We start from the raw sequence: 15,856 nt of genomic DNA, 5'->3' as shown, positions 1-15,856 counted from the left end.
TAATATCTAGTTTGTAGTATAAGTAATCTTTCATGGTTACCAGTTAGGATGATTTGGGACTACCATCACCCCGGTGACTCCACTATATTCAGTTTTTCTAAAGATTTTATATTTCCATTTTTTAGTCTTTCCACTGTTCAGTTGCAGTTGCTAGAACAATAAATGTGAATACTTTTTGCTTCTCAGTCTTAAATCTATACTACAAATAATAAAATCTAAAATACAGCAGCTCACCTATATAGCAGAAAAATCATCCTCTGATATTGTTTATCTGAAAGGAAATGCAGGAGAAGATTGCCATGACTGCAGATTTATTGGACATTTATATGATGTCTGTATGGTTATGATGGTGTGTAATGCTTGGCTCCTTCTTGCAATAACTTTAAAGCCAGGGAAGTGACTGCTGGATTGACAGGATGAAAGCAGTAATAATAAGAGGGGGAAAGAAGACAACATGCATTTACAGTTGAGGTGTTTAAAACTTGCTTATACTACCTCCGGGTCATACAGATGTAGAGGGAATGTGACTGCCTTGACAACTCCTGAATTTTTGATCAATTACTGCTTAGCCTTCAGTGGAACACTTTCAGACGCTCATGACTTAATCCTCATTTGCGACATTTCTGTTTAGCTTCGTTTCTTGGATTCTGAGAGTGACTGAGATGTTACTATTTCTATATAAACAGTTTATAAATATGCCAATAGCACTTCAAGAACAAATAAAAACAAATTTCTTCTTTCGTATCTTCCCTATATGGTTAGGTTGTAAAAATAGATACTCCTATACACAGTCATTAATGACAGCATTGGAAGGCCTCTCTGTTAGCTTAGCTAGAACTGTATTTTTCAGTAAGCAGAAGTTCAAGATATTAAGTGTTGCAGGATAAGATCCTAAATAGGAAAAGGGAAGAATATTGGCGTATGCCTTTTATTGGGAATTCTTTCTGTTGTTTTCGTCCTTGGTCATTTCCATTGGACTGCTAAATACATGCAGGAATATGGAAGACCTACGAGCACTTCTGCTTTCAACTCCTATGGTTTGTGACTTTGCTCAGAGTATGTCTAACAATTTGGCTAAAATGGCAGCACTATCACAGCCTTTTCAGCTGCTATCACTGTCAATCCCTATGAAACTGAATGGGTGTAGTTATGAGATATTTTTAGGAAACATACTTTACATAGACAGGACCTGTGAAGGCAGTAAATTCCAGGACATAGAGAAGGATATGCAACAGTACTTTCCGCTTTAAATTACATGTTTTGATGTCTAATTAGAAAGTTTCAGTGGTTTCAGTGCTGACATCTGCTTTGTGTCATAGCAAAGAAATAGTACAGATTTTCACTCACTTTTTTTTTTACAGATTTACTTTGTATTTTAATGGCATTTACACTTCACATAACAAAAGCAAGAAAAATTTTACATCACCTTGTGTGGCTCATATATTGTGGACCAGTTATTCATCTAGAGTTATAAACAATAGTTGCAAACTAGGTTGCAAACAAATTTTGCCTAAGGCATGAACCATAAATTAAAGTAATAATCATCTCTGTAAGAGACAACTTTTTTCCACTGCTCTTTTAAAATAAAAAAGAAAGTAGGTCAGAGAAATTTAGGATATTTTAGAATACGTACAGTATTGTATTGTTTGCCAGCACCTAATTTACAATTACAGAGCTGCATGAATATTGAAATGATTCAGCTTCCCATTATAAATGTATGTGGCAGTTTGGTTGTTGATCAGTTTATGAAGTTAATGCAAATGAAACTGTCTTCCTGTCAGCATTTGAAATATATAATGCAGTCATGTTGTATATTCAGGGACAGGCCATTGACAGTCAATTAACAAGTTTGATTGGTATGTCAACTCATTCTTTTGAATTGTTAATAGTATGTTAATAGCATTCATTTCTTTGTGCAGTCCCATTTGCAGCTTCACAGTTACAGCTATTTTTTATGATTCTGAGTAACCTAAAATAGTGCCTTAATAATAGATTATTAAACACCTGTCTGGTGTAGCTTAGGGAGGCTTTTCTAGACTGGGAGTTTGCAGTGGATCCCTTTGATATTCAAATCAACAAATGATAGCCTTTTTATTCAAAATGTAAGTTCTTTTGATGGTTAGCTTGTTAAGAAATATTCAGTTCCAGTCTGACCTGATCTGGTTTCCCATGGAAAAGATCTGATGCTGTTTGAAGGTTCATAAATGGAATGCCAATGACAATTTGTTGTTGACGTTTTGCTGCCTCAGCCTTCAGATGCTGCTGGTTGATGTGCCGCTTTAGCTTCACCAAATAATGCTTGCAGGTAAATGATCTTCTGATTGATCAGATAGTTTCAAAGCATAGAGTTCTCTTCTGTGGTCTGTAGTCATGGTTTTTAGGCTTGGAGGGGTACTTTAAAAGATGCATCAAAGTTGACAGATGAATCTTGAGGCAAGGAATTATGGGAGACAGCAGAATTATGGGGATATTTTTTAGAGAATAACATATCAGTGAGAGTTTTGAAGACCTTCAAAGGTCTATCAAACCAGCTCCCTATAGCAGATTTATTCCTCCTTTAAAAAGAATTAGAATTGGGTACACTGATTAACTCTCAATTTCCTGTATTAGGAAAGTGTTGAGCTGGTTTATTGTTCTCTGATGATGTTTTAAAGGGCTTATTTCATTTGAATTTTACTGCTATCTTGTTCTGTATACAGAGCCTAGTCCTGTAAGGTGCAATTTCTGCTTCTACTAAAGTTTGTATAAAATCAAAGCATTATACCACCTTACAAGATCAGGGTGTACAATAAATAACATTCCTTTACATAAACATCCGTGTCACCATGAGTTAGCATTAAAATAAACAAGTAAAAATATCAATTGGAATAACTCTGTTTCTCCACTGTTCTTCATATTTCAGGCATTATTCTTTTATGCCCTTCTTCATTCCCCATTAGTTCCCTTCCTGATTCTGGTGCAGCTATTTTTTTAAGAATCAGACTAGCTATTAGAAGCTCAAAACATACATCACAGAAATAGTTCATTTCTCTTTCGTTTGAGCATTTAATTATTCACTATCAGCATGTGATATTTTTTTCCACAAAAACATGTAATTGTTTTTTTTGTTGGAGAGCTATAAGAGTTAACTCCTTCAGGTCTGAATAGCAGGAACCCTGAGTTTTGGAGTCAAATGCTATGAACAGTTATATTGCCAAGTGCAAACTCTGGAATCACACATTGAAAGATGCTGTATGTTAACTATACATCACTGGACTTCATAAAAAATAATTCTTACTGTTTGAATTTAGACCAAACTTTTTTTAACAACAAATAACAGTCTTTTCACAAAACCCTAAAACATTACTTAAAACTGGTAGATGAACAGCCAAGTTGTGCAACTTCAATCTTTTATGTCATATAAATAAAATTTAAAATTTACATAAGACAGTTTCCATCATTGGAAATTTTGGCATTTTTGCATACTTTTCAAATACTAGGCACTGTTTAGCTGATAATTAGAAGGTCTTTCTGTTGGGCTGAATGTGCAAAATATTAGACATTTATATTGTCACACAAGGTCATGTTTTTAGTGATGCACCTATAATTTTCCTAAGCTCAAAAAGCAATATTAAATACTTAAAATGTTCTCAGCTCAATTTGTGCACTTTGATACAGCCTTTGTTTTTGAAGAATTACTCTATTGGTTATTTGCAAAATTTAAATTGAAGTTCAAAGATTTTCTGATAGTAATATTATCAATATTGTTTCTAATTCATCATTTCTGTGCTTAAGTTTTAACCATTATACTTCAAAGATAACTTCTGGATCTCATCTCACATTCACATTAGGTTTATGTAAGCATTTTTATTTTATTTGCAAAAATGTGGTAAAAACTACCACCTCCGCATGATTTTTATTTTGTCATCTTGTTGAAGATTGCACAAAAACTGTATTTGTACAGAATCATTGGTCTGAATGTTCTGCAGTGTAAGACTTATCTTAAGTATCTTTCAGAGTGCTAAATGCTTAGTATTTCAAAAAGCTAGAACATAACAATGACCATCTCATAGCAGTTTGGAATACGTGTAATTTCAGTAGGTCATTTCTTTTTGGATTATGTTAGACTATCAAGATAGAAATCCTAATTAGGAATGTATCAATTTTGATTTAATATTCATTGTAAAGCTTTTGCACATTATAACTAGTGCTTTTGGTCATAGAGTAGGATCTTTCCATCTTATATCATCCAAGACTATGAGTTTATTTAAACAAATTAGAACAATTCCAATAGAAGATACTGAAAGATGTGCTTCCTGGAGTGCCCACTGTCACCACAGTATTGTCATTATTTGGCAAAAGGAAAATACAAAAGAAGAGATTTGAACATGGATCTCAGCAATATTGCAGCTGAAAACCTAATCACTGTATTATTCCTTGCTGCATTCTACCCCTTCCTTCCTCTTACTCACTCTCTTTTAGTTTCAACGCTTTGTTTTCTACCCATTTTTATGTCAGAGGACTTGACTCTGCAATTAGTTTTTACTAACCAAAGTATCTATTTTTATTAATAATGCAAACAAAAGGGCCAAGCACATGGTAAATTTGCAAGCACTGGTTCTTGACCTTGCTTTGTGATGTAAGATGGATAGAAAGATGATTGCAGCTTGAATGGAAGAACATGAGATACATATTATATTAGTAATTCATTAGTTATTGATATACTGTCAAGATAGTGCAATTTCCAGTTCCCAACTTTTATCCTTTTAAACCATTTAGAAAATTCCATGAAAATAAGTATTATAAGAGAACAGCAAGCTGAACATACAAAAAAACCAGGAAAAAAACACACAAAAAACACCAGAAAAAATTAGAGAATGTAGAACGCAAGATTGCAAGATTGTAACTCCATACCCAAATGAAAATGTATTGCAGTACAGAATATTATTATAATACAATTATAGTCCAGTTGTAACACAGAATTTAAATAAAATTTTTTACAGAAATTTAATTTTTAAATGCTACAAGTTACCACTTAGTCAATAAGTAACTTCTTGTCATGAAGTGCTACTGATTTAAGTCTATATCTGCCCACTGAAAGCTACATGCTAAAAATGCCTCATTGCATGTTTAGGAATGTAGTGATATTTTATATAAGGATATTTTCCACACTGCAATTCTGATAAAAGGTCAAAATTTATGCATACAACAAATAGAAGTTGTGAAAATGTGTGTGGATCAGTGTATATAGTGAATTTGTTGTTGTGTCTCTGTAATTTCCACTAATTTTTAAATTTTAGGATAGGTAATAGCATTCATGTAACAAAGACATACATTTTGTTTCTTGGATTGCACTTCATGAACATTGTAATTCAGATTACATGAGAATGTATAATGCATTATCACTGTCAAATTACAAATTCTTCAAATTTGTAGATCAGGTCATATCTTACTGCTCAGAACACAGAATTTTAACTATGAATTCTTGCTGTACTGCTGGATTTAGTGGGACTTTGCAACTGATACTATGGAGTCCCTAATACCCAAACTCATTTCTTTGTCAAGTTTCGCTTAATTGATGATGCAGAAAAGGTAATATGACATTAGTTTGGCCCAGAATATTAAGTATATTTGTACATCTTTGTTGAAAGTTTCAGATTTTATGAGTATAATCAGAACCTGACTTGAAAATTTGCCTTGGAAGATGTATCCCTAGGTAACAATATTCTACTGTGTAAGGAAGTATTATCACTGAAATATGAATAAACAGACAAAGGATATACAGTGTAAACACTCTATCATGTAGGTTATATTTTATATGCATTAGTATTATGTATATTGTACAGGTATATCTAGTTACACAAATAAGTTTCCTTTCATTTCCACTGGGAAATGGTGTATATACCTCTTATAAATTGAACTTCTCCACTAAATAATCTTTGTCATATATTAAGGTGTTTTAAAGTTGATTATTGTTTAGGTAGTCACAGATATAAGTAAAATCTGTGTGAGACTAGGTATACATAGAGGATGGTAAAAAAACCCAAAAAAACCAACAAACCAACCAACAAAACAAAAACCAACCAAACAAAAAACCACAGACACAAAAAAAACAACCAAAACCCACAAACAATTAAAGAAAACAACACAAAAAGCCCCCCACCACACTATGTGGCTAGAATCAGAACTATTACTTTTAGCTTAGTAGTACTGTAGTTACAGACAACTTGTTTTCGGTTACCTGATTCTTCATTTTATGCAACTGCTTCTTTCCTGTCTCCCAGTTATCACAAATGAGCATCTGAAGGTAGCCAATGACATTCATGAAAAGCATATTTCAAGTAAGAATATTAAGCCAAGTGATGGCTGGGAACAAAATCTCTGTAAGAATAGAATGTCACGGTGTTAATGTGTTTCATACACTGTGAATTACTGTTGTGTGATGAACAGCTTTCACCTTTCAGTACAGAGTATTTTCTCTGCCTAGCTGTCCCTCTTCTGTTTATAATCACATTAAAATATTTGACAGTTGGCATGAATAAGTATTGTAAAGACAGGTAGGAAAGGGAAAAAACCAACTCACTCTTCACAGGATTTTATGACTGCCGTCTTGATTCTCCTTGGATGCTGAATTCCAGAACAGTGGTACAGCTTTGAACAGTAGCACCCTTATTGTTAATAGAAACTTAAATCTAGAAATTTCTACTTAAATCTAGAAGTTTCTATTGTTAATAGAAACTTAAATCTAGAAATTTAGGAAAATAGTCATAAATAGTAAAACCACAAATGGACTGTGTGGGAACCCCAAATGAATACTTAGTTAACCTAATGTAAGGTGTCGACATTTTCCACTTAACAGAGGGGGGAAAAGAGAGGTTTTTTGATTTTTACACCTTTACCCTAACAGATTAAGATGCTTATCATAATTTGAATGCTGCTATGCTAGGCTGTAAACTGAAAATCAGTGATAATGATGAAATGTAAAAACTTCTAGAAAAAAGTACTTCAACAGCTCTGAAGAATCACCTGAAACTTTGATGTGATCTGATCTTTTACAACCTTGCTTTTGAAACAGGGAAACCATACTTTTTGTAAAGGTTATAATACCAGTTCATGGCATTTTAAAAAATTTTACTCTTTGATTAGACCCGTGTCATAGAACAGAGTCTGTATCTTCTTTTGTCCTATACTGAACGTGCTTCTAGTAAAGAGCAGTTATGATTTAATACAAACTGTTAAACAGTTCTTCAGTCAAGTTTTCTCCCTTTTTCTGAATATCTGTACTTCAAAATATTTTTTACCATATGTTCTGGCATGAGTTTTCATTTTTCCTAAGCTAAGCCTCATTTTCTTATTGCCTGCCTTCATTTCAAACCTATCTGTGTCCGTTTTTATTATTTCTACTGCTGCACATTCCAATTTGTTATCCTCTGCGGGTTTCATTATCATCCTGTTAATCCCTCCTTCCATTGACTTAATGAAGATGTTAAACAAAATCAAGCCTAATACCAATCCCTACGGCACCCCACTTCAGTATATTGGCATTTTCATTACTCTCTCTTTACAGATTATCAGCTTGTTAAAAGCATTTATGATTAGGAGAGTTAAAAAATCATTTCCAGATATGCCTTATCATATATTTTAAGAATCCGTATGAATTATAACCATTGTCCTCCCCTATCTATTTATATATATTTCACTAAAAACCACAATCACCTGCAGTGGACATAATATGCATTTTCTAAAAATGGAGCATCCATTGCTCAATAGTTCATGTCCATGTTGAGTCATTTCTGTTACTTTACACTGTTGGATACTAGTCTTTTCCCCCTTTTTTGTCTGGACCCTGAAAATGCCTTTAGTTTTCCTAGTAAATATTGATTTGATTAAGTGTCTCATTCTTCATCCCAGCCCCAATTGTTAAGGAACAAACTCATCTTAGTAGATTTTTTTAATTTGTTTTGTTTGGCATCTTTATTTGAAGTGATCCGAATAATAAATGAGGAAGTGTTAATCAATTTGGAGCTTTTACTCCATCTTGTAGATAAGGTATGTTCATAAAGCTGAGTGTTATGCAATTTTTCACAGTTGGCAGATTTTGCTAATGTGGTTGTGTGAGAACTTGTGATTTTTTTCAAAAGCATGAGAGGAATGGTAGGCTTTGTAAAAGGTGACAGATTAATAGTCATGAAGACTAGAATTCCACTGTCCCAAGGAAGAAATGCATCAAAGATTAATACTCTTGTTATCTTGCTCATTTTAAAGTAGGGAGACTGCTCTTTTTCTGTTTAGGAAAAAGCACCCATCAGGATGGGAACAGTTTATCCTCTATGGCAATTAAGTCTGAACTGTGTACTGTAATTTTCCATAAAGGAAAAATATGTGCGCTCTGTACTAGTGCAGGACATTGGCCAAAATATGCACATTAAGTAAACAATATTTTCACCTCCATTTTATTTCTTTCCTCTCTCTCTGTTAAAGATTCCAAGTTGACCAAATCAAGACTCCTGGAGAAGATTTCAGACTATCTGTCTGTCATGCCCACATGGATGTTTTAGATGGGAAGCCTTTTTCACCCACTTTATTGGAACCTGCATTTATTTTTGGTTTATGTCTCATACTCCATTGGAATATGAATGACAGTTTTTGGGATGGATGTTTTTTTGAAAATTTCAGTTTCTGAATCTTTGTCTTCTGTAGATCAGAAGCATGTGGGGTTTATTTCTGTCAGTCATAGAGCAGAATAAAATTGATTTGGCATTGATCAAGATTTAAATATAACCAACATATATGCCCAAAATATGTACACAAATATTACAGTTTTCTGTGATAGGATGTAACTGTTTTTAAAAGATTATTTTCAAGCTAAAACTTTGATCTTACCTTCTCTTAAGCTTTTTGACCTGATTATTCTTCTCAAGTCTGTGCATATAGCATTTTGTTAAACTTCAGGGCACTAGAGATCTTCAGGAATCTATTAAAAGAGATTGTGTGCTGTAAATCCAGCACAGTCAAAAGGCTCAATTTGAATTATTGGATTTTTAGAGGATTGCAGAGGTGTTTACAATTGGGCAGTATAGAGTATGAATAGAAGGTAATCATTATGTTGATTCAGTATTCATAACAATATTGTGGCTTCTTTAGATGCACTGTTAAGTTGTAGTGTTTTTAAAGAATTGCCAGGTTTTGTGCTGCTCAGTGTCTGCATGACATGATACTTCTCTTTGGTATAATTTAAATTAGGAAATGCACAAAAGTTTTAGGTGTGTTGATAGCATTATGACACTGTGTGCCACGTCAGATATGACTTTGTGGCATGATGTATCTTAATTTTGCTAAATGGAAGAGTAAAAAAAAAAAACAAAACTAATTTAGCATCTCTGAAATTGCAGTACTTTATTTCAGTTCTTGGTAAAAAAAATATTTTGTGAATTTTCAACCTGCAAATATATAAGTTCAAAGAGAAAAAATTAAATCATCCTTTGATAAAATAAATTGTAATAGTGAAGAGCAATTCAAAAAGATGAGTGTTTTGTACTCTCGTAGCTTAGGTGATCAAATACATTTTGGAACATCCATCCCAAAATGACAATTAGCAAAATGGAGTCACAGCATTTGAAAATTGAATTATAAATCTCTGAAAACTGTGGAAATGTTACAGCTATTTCAGTAAAATAGTAATAATATACTATTGATTATACTTTTTGACCTAACTAGGAAAAAATATTATTTTATGGAAAGGGAAGTTCTGAAGTTTTGAGTATGAGGTGCAAACATTTGACTAAACTATGTGTGGATTCTTACAAATGTCAATTTTGTTTTTAGTCAAAGTAACTTTTTTTACTACTATTTTTCATTTAGGAATATATCCTTCATCTTTTAGGTACTGGTAACTGCACATTTTTTCTCAAAAGAAAACCTGTACCAAATTAAATTATGTGTTATCAACTCAATCCTAGAATTTTTAGACTACAAATTTGCAACAGTTCAAGAAAAACGTGTATTATATTGAAGATTGTGGTATATTAGAACCATGTTAGTCAGATACAATTTGTGTTCATAGTATGAACTCAAAGCTTTTCAATTACTGTTGTCTAAACGATGCCTTTAAAACCTTATTCATATTAGGCAGTTGAATAAAAGATTTCACATTGCAAAAAGCAATTTTGCTGTCATTATCTAAAATAAGAGGGCCCTAGGAAGAAAGGATTATCATATATTAAATAAAAAGTTCACCACCTTGCAGCTTTAATCCCTTTAGAAAAGATTATTTCTATCTAACTTAATCAGCCAGAGGTCTTTATTGCCTGGAGTATTAATTGATTTAGGTCTTCATTAAGGTCAGAGGTACCCGTGGCTGACCAGAGGCAGCCTATTAGCGTGTTGTCAGTTCTGCTGCTTTACACTGACTGAACCTAATGGTGGGTCGTGTCACTGTTAGGTCAGGGGGTCGCTGAACCTTTTGTGCACTCTGACCTGTTAAAGGGCAGCAGTCACTCAGTCACCAAACTGCATTCATAGCAAAGGTTTGGTTGATTGCATGTTGACTCCATCCTTTCCAAGGAACATGAATTTGTTCATGTGGTGCAACTATTAGCATTCACCTAAATATCTGTGAGTGAATGCTTTTGATCCTTCTGTTAGAAGTTCCTTGACATTTTTATATTATGTCAGTTAATCACCAGCAAGTTTAGTAATACGAGATGGAAAAGTTTCATAAACTTTCCATAGTTACTCTTATCCTTTAATTAAAAAAAGAAACAATTCAGTGCATATCTATAGGTATCCTATTACTTCTGTTTCTTTATAGGCAATAATAATAGCAGTGTTCTCTTGCTAATTAGCAGCTTAACATAATCCTTATGTTCAGTTAAGTCTGTTTTTCTCATTGTTTCTTTTCCTGATTTATATTTTGTGGGAAATATGTTGTGTCCTTTTGGTAACTTACAATACTGTTAATAACTTTTTCATTCACAGTTCAAAGTGGCACCAAGTGTTATTCTGACTTTTTCTTTCCATGGTACTATAGATGCTTTCGTTCTGCTTTCCTAGTAAGTGAAAGCAGCTTTAAAAAAAGAAAAAAAATTGTTATACTGGCTTCCATCTGTGTTAGTTGTGATCTAGCTCTATATTATCCCTGCAACACAGCTACACTATGAAAAGTAGTAGTAATTCTCAACAAGATAGTGGCTTTCTATGAGAGCGTGAATTGCATCCTCTGAGGTTCTGATTGTCCACTGAACTCCCTTCACTATGCTAACTCAGTTCTGCTAACTGAGCAAAACAGATGCTAAATATTATGTTAACTTATTAGGACTTGCCTTTCATTTAATTTACAGTGATACAAATTAAAATAAAAAGGGAAGAAATGTGGAATCAGGTGAGGTCCCCTTTATAACCTGCTTACTTCTGTGGAACTATATGGGAAATAAATTGGTACAAGGGACCATCTCAGCAGTATGAAGTTTTGTGTGGGGGTGGGTTTTTTGCTTGTTTACTTGTTTTTGTTTGCCAAGTCTTTAATGAAATTTTAGCATTGGAAATATGTGTATAGTCTGCAGTGAAAATCAAATTACCAGTGAGACATCCACGGTATAAATACAGATCCTTTAAGGATCAATACAGATCTTTTTTATTGTAAGTTTTTTTCTATGCTGAATTTACTGAATATGCAAGTTCTCTAGACTTGATACACCGTGAATCTATAGCCTGAAAGATCTTCTGTTATCCTCGTAAATGTTCCAAAAAGATAAACTGTTGCAAGGTTCTAGCAGGGTTTTGCAGAACACTTTCACAACACAAGGACTGACACCATACATTGTGACAGCTCCTCTGGTAAAATTTCAGTGCTGTGAACAAGATAGTATGATGACTTCCCTATTTTAAATGCTTTTTACTCTGCTAACAATTTTCTGTGTAATGCTTCAAACATTCCGAAGATGACCTCTTGAAATCTGCTAAAGTGGTGTTTGTACTGGTTTGCTGCTTTGTTCTTGGTGATTATTTATGCTTGCTTTTTCTGACCAAGTCACTGAGAAAGAGAAGAGGGATGTCACTCCTCCTTCCCTTATCCTAAATTATGTCCCACTGAAATACAGTTACTGCAAATCTGTGGCCGTTTATTGACCCTTTTCCCCTTGTGTCCACCCTTTCATAACATGGTGGCTTGTTAGGACCACTGTTTTTCTATTAATTGCATCTTAAGACACAAACAAGTATGTTAGGAACAGAGGGATTTTTTCAATTGATTTTTAAAGAACTCTGCAAAATTCCCACTGAATCTGAGCCAAAAGTGGTGCCAATTTTGCTCAAATCCTTCAGAGATTTTCTTATGACCTTGCTTATGACCAGTGGAACTAATTGTATCAGAACTGTCCAGGATACTTTCGGAAAGTGCTATCTTGGTCTGTATTTCAAAACACTGACAGATATTTTATCGTTAATTAGTATTCATATTATGTCTCAAACAATCTGTTCAAGAATAGGGGAAGTGAACTGGTTGAACAGCTCTTCTGTCTACCTAATAATTAACATGGGCGATGCATGGAAAACCAGCAGCTCAACAGGGGAAAAAAAGGAAGAAATACTGCCAATGTGATTTTTTTTCAGTAGAAGTATAAACTACCTGCATTGGAGTTTTTGACTAATGCATGAATTTCACTTTGCAGAGGTGAAAATGAATGGTTTGCTTTAAAAACAAACCTGTGCCCCTCTGAATCATATCTTCCTGAATTTGTTTCTCATCTTGTCAGTATGCCACTTGGTAGCTGGCTGGACTCCCTTGTTCAGTGGCATGTATTTTAAAATAGCACTGAAAAAAAAATAAATTGTTCCTATAAATCAAAATATTGCTTGCATATTTTTTTCCAAATTCAGGATTATACATAGCATTATCAAACAATATTTCAGATATTTTAAACAATTTAAATAGTTGATGGGTGTCAGTTGATACGTTATGTTTCCTCTCTACCTCCTCCCCCTCTTCAGCTGCTAATCATAGAACTGGTATGCCAAATTGTATAAGATACTCTTCCAATAGTTACATGTGTGAGTCTTTTGTGAGACACAGACAGTTATGAGGACAGATTTGGAGTTGCATATGGGTCTGTCACATGGTTTGATTGCCATTGCCTAAGACACAGATTTCTTTTTTAATTATTCGTAATTCTGAGGAATTTTTACATTTGATACAGCAAGTTCTACAAAATTCTTCCAAAGATTTCTTGCACAGTCCATTTTCCCTCTCTTTAGTCTTAGCAAAATTCTTGCTGTGCTGACTTCAAAGCTGCTTATGCCCGCCTTACTTCCCACTTCTATACTTAGTTTTCTTTTGATAGTGAATAAAATTTACTGTTGCACTGATTAGGAGAGACACAGACTTCCTAGAGAAGTGCAGCATAAGACGATGAAAAGTTTGATATTTACATTAAGATTTTATAATAAATCTTGGAGATGTCTGAATAGTAAAAATAAATGTTTCTCTTACTGGCTGCTGTTAGAAAAGTAGGTCTTCAGAGTGTTGCTGGGAAGATTTTGGAAAATCAACCCAAAGTAACTGCATTACAGCTCAACTTAAAATATATATTGATGGCATATCTGACCACCCATTTAATTCTATTTTCAAAAGGTGACCCATCTCTTTGTTCAAGTAGCATTCTTCTACTTTTTATTTTCAATCTGCAATTTCCTTTTACCTTCTGGTGGAATATCATCACTTTTTTTCATACATAGTCTTTTAGGTGTTCTACAAGTATATTTTTATAATATTTTTAAATTAGTTTACTAAAGGTATTACAGATATGTACTGATACTTTCTTATACAGTTTTACATAAAACAAAGCTTAAGACATAGATGTTTAAGTAAATAGCATTGAACCAAATATAATGTGCATCATGACTCAAAAAAAGAAAGCAAGAACCTATGTTGGGGCATCAGTGTGGTCCAGCAGCTGTAAAAGTCCATAACATCAGATGTTATTGTTTTGAGCTGACGCATATATTCATGTATTAACTGTTAGGTTGCAGTTTATTGCAGTGCTGTGTTTCTATATTGTAGTTAAATCCCTGTAAAAATTATATTTAGACTGGCATGTTTGTTCCATTTGTGACAAATGATGGCAAAGAACAGTACTATTGAAAGAAACTACCTTGAAAATAGAAATGTGCTTCCCTTGTCTTAGAATCTCAAACTCTTAGAATCTTATTTACTTATTTTTATTCTCTTCTAGGTTGGAGATGTTCTCTACTGTGCTGGACAGATTGCTCTAGTACCTTGTACGATGCAGCTTGTTAGTGGTGGCATACGGACAGAGGCTGTAGTTTCCCTCCGTCATGTTGAGCGAGTTCTTCAAGCTATGAGCCAGAAGACTGCACTCCACCACGTCATCACAGCCAGCTGCTATGTAACTGACAGCAAGCACATTCCTATTGCTCACTCTCTATGGCAGAAGAAATTAAGAGAATGTAAAAAGGTAGTTGTGATACCCATTTTCTTCTTTCTGGGTTGTCTTTTTTTTCCCTTTAAGTCTTGTAGTAATATCAGAATTTTCTCAGTACATTTCAGAGAGGTTCAAGTAAAGCTGATACAATATGGTTTGATTGATCTGTTGTATTCTGGCTTATAAATGGTTGAGCAAAACTGAGAAAGAAAATTGCATAATAGAAAGTTATATTCACCACTAACTTTGTCTTAATTCCCCAAAGCACTGTGTTAAAGGACTCTTAAAGAACAGTCAATTTCTCTAACAAAAATGTGAACAATACCTCATTTGAATTACTTCTACTCATATATTTTTGCATAATAAGAACTGGGCATTTTACTTCAACTTTTTATGAGAGAGGTTTTTTCCCCCACTCTTTTTTACAAGCACTATTGTCATGACAACTGAGATTAACAATTTGCTGCTCATTATTGCTTTATATTCAGTTGGACTTTTTAAGACCAGATCAGGACATGCCTGTCTATTGGTTAACCCTAGTTTAACAATTTAATAATTTGCACAGTGATTTATAATGATAGCATAATAATTTCTGTTATTTTTGTGCCACTTTCTTAAGTAGCCATAAGACTCCCTGTCAGTATTAAAAGGTAGTGGCCACAAATCTTGTAAAAAAATGTAACTTCTCCACAAATGCATAAAAATGAGAATAGTAACTGCATAATTGCTGTATAATTTAATATAACCTAATTATTATGTTTTCTCAAGGAAACACATGGCTTAGAAGCATAGAATATGTTAATATTGCCATAGAAGAAGGAAAAAGGCACCTGAAACTTTCCTTTTATTTACCTTTACTTTCGTTCTCTGCACTATACACTTGTCTTTCTGAGTAAAGATGTAGACTTCACTTAGATGTTTACACGTTCCAACTCGATTTACTAATAAAGGACCCTCTTAAATAGTGTTTATTACTCCTCCAAGAGCAGATTCAGTTTTTTAAGTTCAGTTCTGTTTCTTGCACTGTGACTGGTTAGTAACATGTACCATGACCATGAAGCCTGCCTGCTTTCTGATTCGTAATATGTATGACTGGAGGATAGATTGGTGATGTTTGCCTGTCCTTTGAAACTATTCCTTTTCCCAGATAGAAGCCTTTGGGTCCTCTGTAGTTATTATACTTACCAACTACTCTTTATCAAGACTTTTTTTTCTTCCACTTACTGATATGACTAGGCAGTACTTTTTTTTTCTTTTTTTTAACTACATGAAAAACACTGATGAGGTGGTTTACTTTTGTGCTATTACTAGTATCTATTCCATGTAACTTTTTGATTGTTCAAACCATAGCTTAAAAAATGGATTGTTGCCTACATGTACTCCTGTGAAGAGATAACTGCCTGACTGTTTCCAGGAATCTTTAACAAAAATGTCCTGCA

General features: G+C 33.7%; 1 protein-coding gene across 6 annotated transcripts in view; it reads left to right on the top strand.

Annotated features, from left to right (window-relative positions):
• Positions 1–15,856, top strand: part of DPH6 (diphthamine biosynthesis 6) — a 198,581-nt gene that overhangs the window by 118,092 nt on the left and 64,633 nt on the right. For all 6 annotated transcript variants that reach the window (XM_027638064.1, XM_027638061.1, XM_027638062.1 and 3 more), the window contains one exon: positions 14,208–14,450. In XM_027638064.1, the coding sequence (XP_027493865.1) occupies positions 14,208–14,450 (243 nt within the window). The remainder of the gene's footprint in view (positions 1–14,207; positions 14,451–15,856) is intronic.

This window comes from Corapipo altera, unplaced genomic scaffold (assembly GCF_003945725.1).
Source record: "Corapipo altera isolate COAL_440 unplaced genomic scaffold, ASM394572v1 23, whole genome shotgun sequence".
In the NCBI taxonomy this organism is placed as follows: Eukaryota; Metazoa; Chordata; class Aves; order Passeriformes; family Pipridae; genus Corapipo; species Corapipo altera.
Note: the sequence above shows the minus strand (reverse complement) of the source record. Positions and strands in the feature narration are given on the sequence as shown.